The sequence below is a fragment of the Perognathus longimembris genome, chromosome 7 (assembly GCF_023159225.1).
Source record: "Perognathus longimembris pacificus isolate PPM17 chromosome 7, ASM2315922v1, whole genome shotgun sequence".
Taxonomy (NCBI): Eukaryota; Metazoa; Chordata; class Mammalia; order Rodentia; family Heteromyidae; genus Perognathus; species Perognathus longimembris.
Genome location: NC_063167.1, coordinates 19615383 through 19631130, shown reverse-complemented (window position 1 = coordinate 19631130; position 15748 = coordinate 19615383). Strand labels below are relative to the sequence as shown.

The 15748-nt window shown below is 56.1% G+C and overlaps 1 protein-coding gene across 1 annotated transcript; it reads left to right on the top strand.

Annotated features, from left to right (window-relative positions):
• Positions 1-972: 972 nt before the first annotated feature.
• Positions 973-10775, top strand: Spocd1 (SPOC domain containing 1). The gene is made up of 12 exons (XM_048349862.1): positions 973-1039; positions 1504-1561; positions 1759-1799; positions 2433-2592; positions 2681-2797; positions 4264-4389; positions 6818-6920; positions 7104-7254; positions 7477-7612; positions 8065-8154; positions 8611-8797; positions 10007-10775. Exons 2-12 carry the CDS (start codon positions 1505-1507, stop codon positions 10636-10638), a joined length of 1800 nt encoding a protein of 599 aa, XP_048205819.1. The 5' UTR covers positions 973-1039; position 1504; the 3' UTR covers positions 10639-10775.
• Positions 10776-15748: the final 4973 nt, after the last annotated feature.

Below are 15748 nucleotides of genomic sequence, written 5' to 3'. Positions count from 1 at the left end.
CTGTGATCCTCAGATCTCAGCCTCCCGAGTAGCCAGGATGACAGGCATGAGCCACTGCCACCCGGCTCCTTCACCCTTTTGAGTAGCCACTTAGAATGTATGGCGTGATAGGTCACCTCTGATTAGCCATCCCCCCTTTAATGGGCGTTGGATTGTGACCAACATGGTTAGCAATGCCAGCTCAGGGGCTGTGCCATACGCTTGCAGGAAGAGTGTCTTCCTGGTAGGGAGGCTAGTAGGTGTCCTGCTGGGTGCCCTTCCTTCTAATCTCTTCCCCTCTCTCTTCCAGGAGGAAGTAGACCTGCCTACCGGGGTGAAGCATGTGTGTTATGTAGGTGTTCATGGTTCATTTCTGCTCTCCTTCCTGCCTTCCCGGGGGGGGGGGCAGGTCCTCATGGCAGTGGTAGCCCGGGTCCCCTGCCCTGCCCTCTTTTGGGGCAGCCTGGAACACCCACCCCTCCCCTAGGATGCTGCAGCTTAGACTCCCGCTTCCCCCCCCACACACACACACCTTGCAATATGACAATTCACACAAGGGTTTGTGTTTAGACACATCTAACATTCCATTCCATGGTTTGCAACAAATGAAAAGAATCACAACCCAGTTGAGCCTAAAGGAAGCCATAGGAGGAGAGTGGGGGAGGAAAAAATCTAAATGCAGCAGCTCCTTGCCATCCACCAGTCCCAGAAAGCTACACTTGGCAGACACTCACTAAACCCTCCAGGCCTTCGGCAGACATGGGTATGGCAGGGACCCAGACAGGCACATTCTCAACCGCCCTGGAGCTCACAGGCCAGGAGGCAGCGGTGGCTGGGGCTGGGGAGCAGCCCATCGCTCCACCCCTACGTGTTGGTCTCCTTGCAGCACAGCTCTGGGCACATCGTCCAGCTCCTGGGGGCAGTCAGCCATGTGCAGGCCGAGGGCGAGCTGCTGGAGCTGGAGGCTCTGGAGGACTTCATGGAGGTCAGCGTGGCCCTGCCCACCCAGAAGCCCAGGGCGAGGAAGAGGGCCACTGCGCAGAGCCCCGCCCCGTGTCAGGTACAGAAGAGACTTCTTCACATACGATGCCGCGTCCCTCAGTTGACAGAGGCTCTTCCAGCCTCATTTAGATGGATCAGAGATGGGTGACTGGCTTGGGTCCGTGGGTCCTGGGTCCCACCCAGGCTGGGCTCTGAGAGCTGACTCGCGCCTTGGGGAAACTTGAGGCTTGGTTCTGGCTGACTGGGGGAGTCTCTGCCCCAGGCTTTGCAGCTGCCTCTGCCAGTATGGGAGCAGGGGGCTTCTCCAGTTCCTCCCCGACTCTGGAAAGCTGTCCTCACTCCTTGGGGATCCGCCTCCAAGGCGCAGTGGCCAGCAGCCCTGTCACCTGGCTGGAACTTGGCTAGGATTGGGTCTCAAGGCTTGGGGAGACAGTGAACCTCCCTGGGCTGGGAGGCTGGGGGGACTCTCCTTCCAATGCTCCTCATATCTCTCTCTCTCTCTCTCTCTCTCTCTCTCTCCAGCATGGCCAGATGGAGGCTTCAGACAAGCAGCCTCTTGAAGACAGGGCAGAAGACTCAGGTGAAGGGCCACAGAGGGGGCTGCTGGGTCTGATGCTCACCCAGCTCCTACTGGGGCCTCTTCCTCAGCCCCATAGGGCTGGGTGCTTCCTGGGCTCTGTTCCCAAGCAGATGCAGGGGTCTGAGGCCCTGAGGGGGAGCTTCCTCCATCTGCTCCACCCCTGGTGCCTCCTGGAGCCCATGCCTGTCTCTCCACAGTGTGGATTCAGACCAGGGAGATGGCACCTCTGGACGTCAGGGTGCGTAACACCGTGGTCCGGGCCATGCAGGAGGTGCTGTGGAGTCGGTGAGCGCCCCCTGCCCTGCCCAGCGTGCCAGCAGGTGACACCACAGCCCACCACAACCCAGAACCAGGTCACTGTCTGGCTTCAAGGTCACACCTCTGGCTCTCGGCGTCTGCCCAGGCCCTGTGGATTTCACCACAACAAATGCTTTTAGCCTTAGTGAGAGTCGGTGCTGGGAGATCAGAGATCTGGGCCCAGAGCTGATCAAACCCAGGGCCAGCGTCCTTGCAAGGTCCTACAAGAAGCCAAGGATTGGCAGCTTCAAGGTCACGCCTGTCCACCCCACCCAGGCTTGCTCCCCTCCACAGTCCCCGGGCCCACTGGTGGGGGACAGAGCCTGGGCTGAGGGATCTGGGTTCAAGTCTTGCTTTGCCACTGACCATGTGGCCTTGGGCCAGACCCCCAGTCTCAGCCTCATCTGCAGGGTGATAGTGGCCCCCTCTCCCGTCACTGAGTTGAGTGGAGGAATAAATGCCCAGAACTGGAAGAGCTGGTCCTGATCCCACTGCCCAGCCCCCCACCCCCCCAGGCCTAGTGCAGGACCGGCATGCTGGGTTCAGGGCCCACAGTGCTGCCCTTGTCCCCCAGCCTTCAGGAGCACCCCAGCCTGCTGCTGGGGGAGGAGGGGGTAGAGGGCATTGCTGCTGACATTGAGGCTGCCCTCTACCACTTGGCGCAAGGCACCAGCTGCAGCTACAAGAACAAGTACCGCAGTCTGCTCTTCAACCTGCGCGACCCCAGGAACCCGGTGAGGCGGGGGGGCAGCCTTGCCCTCTGAGGTGTTGGCAGGGGCAGGGTGTTGAGGTGGGGGCTAGCCCATCTCTCGCCCCCTGCAGGAGCTGTTTCTCAAGGTGGTTCAAGGCGACATCACCCCCCATGCCCTGGTGCGGATGAACTCCCTCCAGCTGGCGCCCCACGAACTGTCCCGCTGGCGGGACCAGGAGGAGAAGAGGGTGAGCCATGGAGGAAAGGTGGCAGACGTGGGGGAGGGGGAAGGCAGGCCTAGGATGGAGGAGGGAAGTGTCGGGGTGGGGCTGTCAGGAAGATTGGGAGGGGCACAATAGGCTGGGAAACACAGGAACAAGGAAACAAGACGGGCAGGGAGCCAGTCAGGGCTACCTGGGACAAAGGCGAAAGGGAGAAGTGAAAGGTTCTGGGGGCAGAGGTGGTGCCTGGTGCTAACTCACCGTTGTGGAAGGCACCAACCATGCTGGTCAGATCTGATAAGCAGAGTCCATCCTCTCCTGGCATTAGGGAATGGGAACGAGGACAGGACTGGGGGTGGGGGCAGGCAGGAGGGCAGCCCTAACTGCATAATCTGTGGGGGTGGGTGGGCAATGCAATGAAACACAGAAATAGGGGGCACTTTGCTCAACAGCTGTTAGGAGTTTTGTGCCAGGTACCAGTGGCTCAGACCTGTAATCTTGGCTACTCAGGAGGCTGACATCTGGAGGACTGTGCTCCAAGCCAGCCCAGGCAGGAAAGTTCACTAGACTCTATCTCCAAACTAACTAGCAAAAAGCTGTGCTAGAGGTGTGACGCCAGTGGTAGAAGCATTAGCCAAGCGAGCAAGCAGAGTGAGAACATGAGGCCCTGACTTCAAGCCCTGGTACTGTTAGGAAAAAAAACCAGAAAGAATAGGTGGGAGGCTGGTGACTCATTCCTGTAATCATGGCTGCATCGCTGGGGCAGGAAAGTCTGTGAGACTCTTACTCCAATTAGTCACCGAAAAAGCGAGAAGTAGGCTTGGCTTAGTGATAGAGTGCTTGCCTAGCATGCATGAAGCCCTGGGTTCCATTCCTCAGTACCACATAAAACAGAAAAAGCCGGGGGCTGGGGATATGGCCTAGTGGCAAGAGTGCTTGCCTTGTATACATGAGGCCCTGGGTTCAATTCCCCAGCACCACATATATAGAAAATGGCTGGAAGTGGCGCTGTGGCTCAAGTGGCAGAGTGCTATCCTTGAGCAAAAAAAAAAAAAAAAGAAGCCAGGGGTAGTGCTCAGGCCCTGAGTCCAAGCCCCAGGACTGGCAAAAAACAAAACAAAACAAAACAAAAAACAGAAAAAGCCAGAAGGGGTGCTGTGGCTCAAGTGGTAGAACACTAGCTTTGAGCACAAGAAGCCCAGGGACAGTGCCCGCCCAGGCCCAGAGTTCAAGTCCCAGGACTTGAAAAAAGAAGAATTTCAGTGTAGAGTTTTAGCCATGTATGGGCCTTTCTAAGTGCACAGGTTTCATAGTGAGAAGCTAACCTACCATGGAGGATAGAATCCCTGTGCTTTCAGATCGTTAGAAAAGCAAAGATGGGTCAGGTACAGTGGCACATGCCTAGAATCCCAGCTCCTTAGGAGTTAGGGGGAGGAGGAGTTTGAAGCCAGTCCCTAACCTGGCTGAGCCTCCCTCCTCCACCCACTTTTCAGGGCTTGGAGATCATTGAGCAACAACAGAAGGAGCCATACAGACTTCCAGCCTCCAAACTGACCCATAAGGGGGAAGTGGAGATCCCGAGGGACCTGGACGAGATGATGACCCTGGAGGACCTGGTGGTGAGTGGGGGTCCCGAGCTGGCGCTGGGCAGAGCCTGTGCCCAGAGATCCTCTGGCTCAGCCGCTAGCTCCACCGTCCTCTTGTTCATGATAGAAAAGAGACGGTGACCTCACCACACAGGATCCTGGTGGACGGGGGGAGGTGGAGCTACCCCCACCATCTGTCCTTGCCATCTTGGTGCTAGTCTTGCTCACCCACCCCTGGCCTAACTCCAAGGCACCCATGCAAGTGACACTGAGGCCCAGTCCTGTGGTCCCAGCCACTTTGACCAGGCCTGTGGCTGTGGTTTTTTTGGATGCTGTAGTCATTGAGTTTTGTAGAGATCCATTGAGGCCAGAGGCCATTCTGGAACTTGTCCTGTTCTGGAGGAGGCCCAGGTTCTGAGCCTTCTCTTATCCCTGGATGGGCTGTGCCCTCTCCTCCCCCAAGCTTCTCCCTCTTGCAGAGAGCCTGCCTCGTTGTGATGCTCAGCAACCACCTGGCATCTGAACGGACCAGGCATCTTGGCCTCCCGCCACCAACTGGGACTTCCCCATGATTCACCTCGGCCGTGCTCAGAAGCTGCTCTGTTTGCCTGAGTGTCCCATGGGTTTAGTCAGCTACGTGTCTGAGAAATAGGGTGCAGCGCAGGTGCCCTGGCCCACGTTCCTTCATGCAATGAAGATTTATTGAGCACCTACAGGGGCCAGGCACAGGGGAAACTGCAGTGACCTTGGATGTAAAACTCTGTTCTCGGTACCTCCCACTGCCAAAAGGAAAGACTGCCTGCCTGTGCAGAGAAACCCTGGGGATGTGGGGTGGATGTCTGCTCCCCAAGCAGGGACAGTGCCAGGAGAGAAGGGAGGGGGTGGCCCACAGGGGAGGGGACGGTATGTGATAATCTTGACTTTGGAACATCTGTGTGTCTCTCATTCAAACCTGGCACCGACACACAGGGTAGGTGAACTTGAAGCTATCAGCACAAGGGGTCAGTGTGTTGTTGGAGCTGAGAGTTGAGCCCAGGCTATCTTACCGCAAGGCCTGTGTGCTGGCCCTGCTCCTGGAATGGCAGTCTTTCAAGAGATTCTTAAACTTTGCTCCAGCAACATGGTTCTGTGTGCTTAAAGCTTTTCTTGTAGGGTGGGCATTGTGGCTCAATGGTAGAGTTACCTGTCTAGAAAGCACCACATCCTGAGTTCAAGCCCTGCTACTGTCAAAAAAGCAAAAAGGAACATGACCACAACTATTGCTGGGCACTGATGGCTCACAGCTGAAATCGTAGCTACTCAGGAGGCTGAGATCTGAGGATCATAGTTCAAAGCCAGCCCAGGCAGGAATGTCTATGAGATTCTTATCTCCAATTAAACAGTAAAAAGCTGGAAGTGAAGGGGTGAAGTGGTGAAGTGCCAGCTTTTTGAGCTAAGGAGCCAAGCAAGAGAGCAAGGCCCTGTGTTGTTCAAGCCTTAGTACATGCACACATACGCATACACATGTGTGCGTGTGCACACACACACAAAGTTCTTCCTGGGCAAGCAAATGTCATTATATTCAATGTACATTCTATGAAAAATGAGCTATGTAACTTGAAGGTAGAGGATGGGAAGGAGAATATGAAGGAGAACAAAGGAAGAGATAACATTGAGCAAGAAGCATTAGTCATAACCGGACTTATGGAATTAAAGCTCCTTTGTACAACTACTTAATGATAACAACAATAAAAAGTTCTATGATCTGGAAATGCAGTATGCTAGTGAGCATCTGGAGTCTTAAAATGTCGATTGTCCCTGCATCTGTCCTTTGCTTCTGAGACCTGGACCTAAGACAAGACTGTCCTGGGAGCTCTTCCTGAGAGCGGAAACCTAAGAATGACACAGACATCTAACCACAGAGGTGACGTGTGCACTGTGGCTCAGCCCGTCAGCCGTGTCCTTGGAGCAGATAACAGAGCAAACTCCTTTGCTCTAATTAATGGACAAAATGAGGACACAAAGTTGATTATCTGATCCCAGCTGTTACACTGAGATGAAGGAGGACCCCACTAACAGCCACAGTTGTCTATGGTGGGACAAAGGTTTTCTTTCTTTCTTTTTTTTTTTTAAAGCCAGGTACTGGTGGCTCATGCCTGTAATCCTAGCTACTCAGGAGGCTGAGCTCTGAGGATCACAGTTCAAAGCCAGCCCTGGCAGGAAAGTCTGTGAGACTCTCATCATCAATTAACCACCAAAACACTGGAAGTAGAGCTATGGGTCAAGGTGGTAGAGCACTAGCCTTGAGCAAGGAGAGCACAGGGAGAGTGCCCAGGTCTTCAGTTCAAGCCCCATGACAACAACAATTCCTTTTTTTGGTATCTAGAAGATAAACCACATCCCTGAGGCTCTACCCACAGAGGGCTCCCTGACTTTCCTAGCCGCCCTCCCATCTGCCCTTCTCTGCTCCTCTGCCTTCCAGGAAGCCCCGGTGCTGGGAGATGCTGGTTCCCGGGCACTGCCTGCCCCATTGGAGGATACCTCTGGGCAGCCCTCCGTGGACCCCAACTGCCACACATGCCCAGGTGGATGGAGGGGAGGCAGGAGGGGCACAGGGTGGCAGGTACACAAGCAAGGCCCCACAGGGGTGGGGATGGCAGGGTGGTGTGACTTTGCTCCAGGTCACCCTACAAGGAGCCTGGCTGGTCGGCTCTGGGCAGCCGCCAGCCCCGTTTGCTTCTTCTGCTTGTACCCCTGGCTCTTTGCAGACTCGGAGTCCTCAACGGAGCCGCCGGCCTTCCTCAGCACCACCAGGAGCAGGGAGGACCCTGGCTTCAAGAGATCCCCTAGCTCAGGTCCTGCGTGCTCTCCAGAGGTGCCCAAAGCCAGGGAGACGCCTGCCGTGGAGCCCCAAAACAGGTGTGGCGCCGGGCACTGGGATGTGGCGAGGGCCGGGCGGGGTGGCAGGACACATGCCATCGCTGTACTTCCTGGAAGGCCTTGGTTGAGTCTTCCTGCGTGGTGAGCCTCTGTGTTCCAGTCACCCAGCCCACTGCTTCCTTCCTACACCGCCCGTGCTTGGACGGATGCTGGGACTGTCCTGTTGGCATGCTCTGCCTGACCTCAATTCTACCTTCCTAGGCTCCAGGCGCCTGATGGGCCCCCAAAGGCCCCGTCCAGCCCAGCCCCTTGGGAGGGTACACTTGACATGTACTCCATCAAGCGGTTCCGGGTCAAGGCCCAGCTGGTCTCAGGACACAGCTGTCAGCTTGTCCAGGTGCACCTGCCCCACTCCCCAGGGACCCCCCCTCACATGCTGCCCTGTCACTCATTCATTTGGCCATTCTGTTCCTCATGCTGAAACAGGTCATTGGTCCTCTCTCGGTGTCTGGCCCGTGCTAGGCATGGGAATAGGTGAGCCACCAGCCCCATGCCTGCAGAGGGCACACAATCCTTGTACCTCTAGGCCTAATGAAGGAAAAGTGTTAAGTGCCTCTCTGGCCCAGCGAAGGGTTTTAGGGAGGGTTGTTGAGTGACTGAAAGATCAGCTGAAGAGGTGGGTAAGGATGGAAGGCTACTGGTTTTCTGAGACATTGCAGACTGGCCAAGACCAGCTATAGGCCTCTGAGGGCAGCCAGTGGACACTGTCCCTCCCCACCATCCCTGCCCGGGAAGGGAGGAGGCTGCTGGTGAGGGGAGGGGCTGACTGGCCATACTTCCTGTCCCCAGACTCTGCCAGAGGTGATCCACTCGGCAGGCTGCCTCCCTCCCAATATTGTCTGGGACCTTCTGGCTAACGTCTGCTCAGCCGGGGCCAAGGTAACCATCCACCCTCCTTCCCGTTTTCCCCTCAAGCCTTACCCCACCCCAAGGGCCCTCCCTCACCCCTGCTGCAGTCCCCAGGTCCCCAGGTAGTCCAGGTCTCATTCCCTGTGTGACTATAGACTCCCATGTGACCCGATACCAGCCCCTCTGCTTCCTGCTCTCAGAAGTGGGCTCTCAAGCCAGTCCCGGGTGGCTTGGCTCACCCCTGTAATCCTAGCTACTCAGGAGGCTGAGATCTGAGGATCACAGTTCAAAGCCAGCCCGAGAAGGAAAGTCCATGAGTCTCTTATCTCCAATTAACCACCAGAAAACTGGGAGTGGCACTGTGGCTCTAGTGGTAAAGCCCTAGCCTTGAGCTGAAGAGCTCAGGGACAGCACTCAGGCCCAGAATTCAAGCCCCATGACCGACAGGGAAAAAAAAAAGTGGGCTCTCTCCTCCTGTGACTGCAGGACATCTGCGTGGTCAGACTGTGTCCCCGTGGGACTCGTGACGTGGAGAACTGCCGCTTGCTCTACTCCTACCTCAACAACAAGCAGCGCCACGGCCTGGCAGCCGTGGAGCACATGGGGGTGGTCCTGCTGCCCCTGCCCGCCTTTCAGCCCCTGCCCACAAGACTGCGTCCTCTGGGAGGCCCAGGTGAGCGCCCGATACCCACCCTACCCCTGCTTCCCCATCGGGGACCAGCCTGGGTGTGGCATCTCAGAAGGGAGCCCCTGACCAGCTCAGCTAGGGGTGCACCAATGAACAGAGTGCCTCCCCTACTCAAACCCCAGCTCTGTCGCCTGCACTGAAAAAAGGAACAAACTGACCACACACCAGCCATACCATTGTTCTAAAAGCCGGTATGTGTGTGTGTGTGTGTGTGTGTATACGTACATGCAGGAGTGCATGTGCATGTCCCAGTGTTGAGTATTGGGGCTTCAGAGCCTGGGTTCTACTTGACTTCCACCTTTTTGGTGGCTCATTGGAGATAAGAGTCTCACAGACATTTCCTGCCTGGGCTGGCTTCAAATCACAGTCCTCAGATCTCTGCCTCATGAGTCACTAGGGTTTCAGGGCCCACTGGAAGTTGTCGTGCTTTGTTTTGTTCTTTTCCTTCCTTAAGGTTGTAAGGATTGAACCCAGGGCTTCACACATGCTAATAAACCACTCAGCTCTACTCCCAGGCCTTCCCCTACATCAACTCTTAGAGTCTAAATAGTCTTCTCTAAACGATTGGATTCCCCAAACGATTGGATTCCCCATTGTACAGATGAGGAAACTGAAGCAAGGAGGGGAGTGGTTTGCCCAGTCATAGAGTAGTAGCCAAGCAGTAGGAGAGCCAGGCTCATACCTGGCTTTAAAACCCGTCACTAGCCTTACTACCTTTCCAGATCCACACACCTACCACATGTGACCTAGTGGCAGCAAGCCAGGGCGGGGCCCAGAGACCATGCTAGGCAGGGTGGACAGAGAATGTCCTGGAGGGCAGAGGGTGGGGTGTTTCTCTGGAGCTGTGCTCTTCACGTGTGGCCTTCAGCCTCTGTATGGGATTACTCTAGGTGGAGGGCTAGGGGCTTGAGGGGACTGTGAAGCCTTAGGCCTTTCTGGGCTGTGTATCCGGGGACAGTGAGGTTGACCGTAAGTGTGCAGAGCTTGGAGCTTGGACGCTCCACACCCTACCTTCATCCAGGTGGCCTTGCTCACCCCCAGCCCCAGTCTTCCTAGACAGGCTCTGCTTTTCACTCACTTTTCCCAGGATCTAACCTCCAGACCTGCGGCTGCAGAGTGCAGCTTTGGGGGAGGGGCGTGGGGAAGCTCCATCTCTCCTCTCTCCAGGCCTTGGATCTCCCCTCCTCTTCCCAGGTCTGGAAGCCACTCACTCAAGCCTGTTGCTAATGGTGCTGCTCCCCAAGGAAGGGCTTCCAGACCCAGTCAAGTCCAGCCTGGTGCTGGGCAAAGTTCGCAAGAAGGTCTCTTTCAGCAGCAAAGTGGAGACAAGATGCTACCAGCCAGAGGACAAGAGATGCACACTAAAGGACTCTTCTCCCCCAGAGGATACCCCAAAGCAGAGCCAGGCCCAAGAAAGCTGGGCTCCCACTTTGCAAAGGCTACCCAGAGGCAGAGGGAGGCTGTGGGAAGATCCTCACACCTGGCAGGGTCCAGGGCAAGGGCAGCAGCCTCCAGAATGGGGCTCTTGCCAGCCTCAACATCCCTATTCGGCAGCCCCAGTTGTCCATGGCTTTGGCCATGGGCAGCACATGCACAGCACCTCCTGTCTCCACCAAGATGTGCTCCAGCACCTTGAAGCCTTGCTGACCATGAGTCACCAGCTCCAAGCCTCACTGTGGCCCCCAGGCTGCCTGCCCCTTCCCACGCCCTCTACAGCATCTGCCCAGCCCCCTGCAGCCCCAGGGAGCCTTGGCTGCCTCAACCAGCCCCCTGGCCTAGCCCCTGGCCCCTCTTTGTGCCCTACAGATGCTGGCTCCCTTCCCTAGAGAAGCTTGATCTTCCTTATCCACCAGAACAGGGGTTTGATTCCCTTACCTGTGCTGAACCCTGGAAGGAGATGGGGGGGAGGGGGACATGGGAGTCTGCACTCTCTACCTGCTCTGTTTGTTTTCCATATTGTATTATGTTTGTTGTTGACTTTTGGCTTAATAAAGAATTTGGCAAAGTTAGGGTTGCATCTGCTAGCTGGGCAGGAGAGAGCCTAGTCCCTGCCAGGTGTGATTTGATTTTTCCCTGCCCTGAACTTAGGGCCTAAAAACTGTCCTTTAGCTTTTCACTCAGAGCTGGTGCTCTAGCACTTTAGCCACAGCTCTACTTCTGCCTTTTGGCTGGTTAGTTGGAGGTAAGGACTATCCTTCCCTGGCTAGCTTTGAACTGTGATCTGTCTCCTGTAGCTAGGGTTACAGGCATGTGAACTACCAGAGCCAAGCAAGGTGTTTGAATTTTTGCGCACAGGTATGAAACCTTGTCAGTTGGTCTGCGGTCCTGAACCATCGCTGTGCCCCAGGATATAGCTGTTGCCATGGTGGCTTCTGGAAGCAGTTGATAAGGATTCTAGAGTGAGAAGAATAAGCTGTGGAAGGCAGGGCTGGACTAAGGGCGAGAAAAATGGACAGAGACTTTTGGAGGACACAGACACAAGAGAGCTCTAGGGAGCAAATTACAGTGTTTGGAAATGTCTCAGTGACCATGATTCTTTTTTCCTTTGGATAGATGTCAACATATTCGCTGGATTTGCGGGCACGTGTGTGTGTGTGTGTGTGTGAGAGAGAGAGCACACATGATTGCATGTCCATGGTGCAGATCTCTGCTGAGGCTTACTCCTTGCTGTATCTCGTCTGCTCTGAGGGACAGTCAGGGGTTCTAGGAATTGGGGTGAAGGCATCGTGGTGGTTGAGGCTAGAGCTACGGTTGGACATTGCTACTTTGCTTTGAGCCTGGAAAGAGCTGCTCCCAGTAGCCATCATAGTAATGCGTTTCAATGTAACTACATGGTCAGCCAACCAACCCAGCGTGGGGGAAAGCAGGGCCTGGCCAAGGGGAAGAGAATCTCTGCAGCACCCCCGCTTTTATCCCAGAGCCTGGATGGATGCACCCTTGCCTACTTTCTCCAAGTCTATCCATTCATGGACCTCGGGAGCCGGCCCTACTGCGCAGGGAAAGGAGGGGCGTTGGTTAGGGGGAGCCCCTCGTCCCGGCCCCTTAAGCTCAGTGGCTGCCCTACCCGCGGTCGACAGCAGAGGGGGCCCTCGGCCTTGGTATGGAGGTCGGGGCTGGCGGGGCCCAGGCTGAGCTGGGGGCGGGGTGAGAGAACTTGGGTCCAAGGGGTTGAAAGCCCGGAGGGCGAAAAGCGGATGGGAGTCCCGGGAGAGAGCCCGCGCCGTGAGCCCGGGCAGGAGCGGGGCCCCTAGCGGAGCTCGTCCGGCTCGGGACGAGAACGCCGCAGCCGCGGCGCCCTATGCAAATAACGCACATTACTATGCAAACCTGCAGCTCGCCTCGGAGCCGCAACTTGGGTGGTTTCCGCAGGCGGCCCGGGCGGGGGCGGGGGCGGAGGGGGCCCGGGCGGGAGAGGGGGGAGGAGGGGGGAGGGAGCCCAGACGGAGGGGGACGGCCCGGGCGGGGGGGAGAGGGAGGCGGCCGCGCGCCCCGCCCCCAGCCCGCCGCTTCCGCCCGGGGCCGCGCGGGCTCCGGGCTCCGGGCTTTGGGCTCCGGCCTCCGGCCTCCGGTAGGGCCTTCCTTTCCGAGCTTCACTGTGATCCTCCATAAATGAGGGTGCTTACACGGCGCTCTCACCCCTCGCCCGCGAGGAGAGGGCTTTACGTAGGACCACACACCCCCCCCCCCGGACCCCGCCGCTCCCCTCGAGGCGGGGACCGAGCGTCCCGATCCCCAGCCACCTTTGGGCCTCAGTTCCCAGCCCCGGGCCAGCGTCGGTCTTGGTAGGGACCAGGAACGCGCTTAGGCATGACGTTGCTAGGGGGCGTGACCGGCGGTTGCTAGGCTCGAGGGGCGTTGCTAAGTAACGCTGGGCGGGGGCTCGCGTTGCTAGGCAGCACTGGGCGGGGCTCGCGGGGCTAGGCCGGAGTTGAGTCTCCCGCTACTCGGAGGGCTTTGGTGGTGGGCGCCTGGGGCCCGCGGGGATCGCGGAGCTGCTCGCTCCCTCGCTCTGCGAATCCCCCACCCCTGACCCAGCCCGTTGCTGGATGAAGTCTTGGGGGGGGGTCCTTCCGGCTCACATCCCCGGCCACCCCGACATCCTCTGGGCGACCGACCGGGAGCGCGGAGCCCCGGGTCTTCGCGCACGTGTCTGCGCCTGCTGGTGCGTGGGCGTGAGGGGTGTCGTTTTTGGATTTCCTTAGCAACTGCTTCTGTGTCACCTCATTGCTCCCAATGGTTTAAGCCGGTGCATGCACACATTTGCATATATCTGCGTATCATTAGCGTAGGGGGCGGAGCCTGGACCTACTTGGGCTGTTTGCCCTTGGCACCTGGGTTGTGCCCGCGTGAATGTTTAGCGTATCCTTGTGCCTAGATTTGGGGTGGGTGGAGACCTCTAGCAGGGACTGCCAGCCACTGGTCCCCCGTGCCTCTATTGAACCAGTCACTTGAGTCCATCCGGGTGTCCTGGACCAAATACACTCACTTGCCTCACACCAAGTCTTGTTGGAACCCCACTGGGCTCTTCCCTGCCTGTGTGGTCTTGAGTTATTTCTCCTCTGTGTGGTTCGGTTTCCTTTCCTGTAAATAGAGATATTAGTCCCTCACTCACTGGGTTACGCGTGGGTTAAGTGGGATGCTCCTTTTACACATGCATTGCTGCTCTGGCACACAAAGATGATTCCCTCTCTCCCTTCTTTACAGCCAACCCCTCTCAGAACCTAGCTAAGACAGATCAACTTCCTTTGCAGCTCATGACATGACCGCTGGACACCAGGAAGAACTTTCAGGCACAAGAAGAGGACTGCTGGCTTGTCTGTCTTTGGAGGCCGGAGGCCAGGTTGGTGCAGCGTGGACCCTGACCATCCCCCTTCCCTTGTCTATCTCATGGAATCCAGTTTCCAGAACCTTTGCATTCCTATCCCAAAGGGTGTTGGAGCCATGGCAGCTGCGGCTTGAAGATGGAGCTGAGGAGGTGGTGGCTGAGAAAGTGCCCTTCAGGACTGAATGTCTGGGTTGGAGCCAGGGCCTTGGGAAAGGCAGAGAACAGAAACTTTGCCTGGAGAGTTGCATGTCACAGCCTTTACCAGAGAGCACTGGGGAACATCTGGCTACCTCTGCCCTTTCTGGGTCTCAGTTTCTCCCTTGTGGATAATTACAAGTTATCTACTACAATATAGTTTTGTTGTTGTTGTTTGTGAGTGGGAGCGGGGGTGACTCAGTACAAAGAGCCCTCTTGCTGCTGCAGCTATGGAGTAGTCTCTGGAGGGAGGGAGCTCCTCGTTCTCAGGGCTATATTACAAGAAGTAGGGAAGAGATGGAGCAGAAGAACTTCCTTGTAAAAATTCTGTGTGTGTGTGTGTGTGTGTGTGTGTGTGTGTGTGTGTGTGTGTGTGTGTATTGGTACTGGGGCCTGGGCGCTGTCCCTTAGACTTTTTTGCTCAAGGCTGGTACTCTACCACTTGAGTCACAGTTCTAATTCTGGCTTTTTGGAAGTTAACTGGAGAGATAAGAGTCTCATAGACTTCCCTGCCTGGGCTGGCTTTGAACCTTGGTCCTCAGATCTCGCGTCCTCCTGAGCAGCTAGGAGTATAGGCATGAGCCACTGGTTCCCGGGTCCTTTCAGAAATTCTTATTCTTCTTTGGACTCCAGCTTCTCCACAGAGCCTCCTCAAAGACAGAATTCTATGGAACCCTTCTAGTTCTGATAGAGGCACCTTCTTGCCTCCTTTCTCCCAGTGTTCTTGTGACCTTTAACAGCCTTGAGGGCTAGGCTCACAGGGAAAGCAGAAGAGGTGTCAAAGGGCAAAACCCACTTTTACTCTGAGTTGGTGTTAGTTCAGACAGTTAAGTAGAATTGGTTCCTAGCCTAAGCAGAAGGTTGTTAGTGATGGAGATGGGTATAGGATCTGGGTTCTGATTGGTCATTTGGCTTCTGGGGAGAGGCAGGGCTGCCTAAGGGCCATGCCTTGCAGGTGCCATTCTGACTAGTGTATATAAGACTGCTGTCAGCTGGCAGTAGGCCAGCCCCTTCCCTGTAGCCACCTGTGCGCCACAGGTGAGGGTTCTAGGGACAGGCTAAGAGCCTGGCAGTGCCCGGCTGGCCCGGCTGGCCCGCCCGTGTCCCACTCTGGGGGCCAATTAAGTCTCTATCCCTAGCCGCGCCGATTAACAGCTAATAAGGCAGCAAACACCTGCAGCTATGGAGGCGAATTAAGAGCAACAGTCGGCATAATACACAACCCGATAAGTGAGCAATTAACAACCGGAGAAAGATTAATAGAAGCAATTATGTCCTACTTGGAGCTCTGTAAATACGAATATCAAGCGCTGGGAGATTCAGTCCAGTCTCACCTGGCCCCACCCCAGGACACAGCCTCTGCTGGCAGTGGAATCAGGGGAGCAGATTACAGAGCCTGGACCCCAGAGCCATGTACACATAGGGCACACACAGACACGCAGATGTCCACTCCACGTCCACCTGTGTATGCATAAGATGCAGTTACACAGATACAAATCCATCGCTGTATCCCTCATACTCACACAGGTGGGCACACACAAACCTTCCTAGAAGTACACCCAGGCATGCACAGGAAAACACCCACAGTGTCAACATAGCTAAGAGACCCCTTCTCTTACACCTAGCTAGAGCTATATGCACAGTGACTTAGACATATAAATGCAGCTTCGTAATCTACTCTTGGGTCGCTTACACATAGAATATTTGTCCTCCTCTGATGCCCACCTTGTCAAAGGGGTTTCCTTAGTGGGGGAGGGCCACCAGACAGAGAACTGAGTGAGAATGGAAAGGGACACATAAGAGACACACAGAATACATGGGAACGTGTATGCTAAGATATCTGCATGCACCAGGCTCTTAAGTGTGTACTTCCTTGCAAGAATGTGTGTTAGCAATTTGGGGGTATGTTCCAGGGT

Coding starts and splice junctions, on each gene's coding strand:
- Spocd1 (XM_048349862.1), top strand. CDS start 1,505: ATGGCCAGATGGAGGCTTCAGACAAGCAGCCTCTTGAAGACAGGGCAG. Junction 2,798..4,263: donor GGGACCAGGAGGAGAAGAGG/GTGAGCCATGGA, acceptor CCCACTTTTCAG/GGCTTGGAGATCATTGAGCA. Junction 7,255..7,476: donor GCCGTGGAGCCCCAAAACAG/GTGTGGCGCCGG, acceptor CTACCTTCCTAG/GCTCCAGGCGCCTGATGGGC.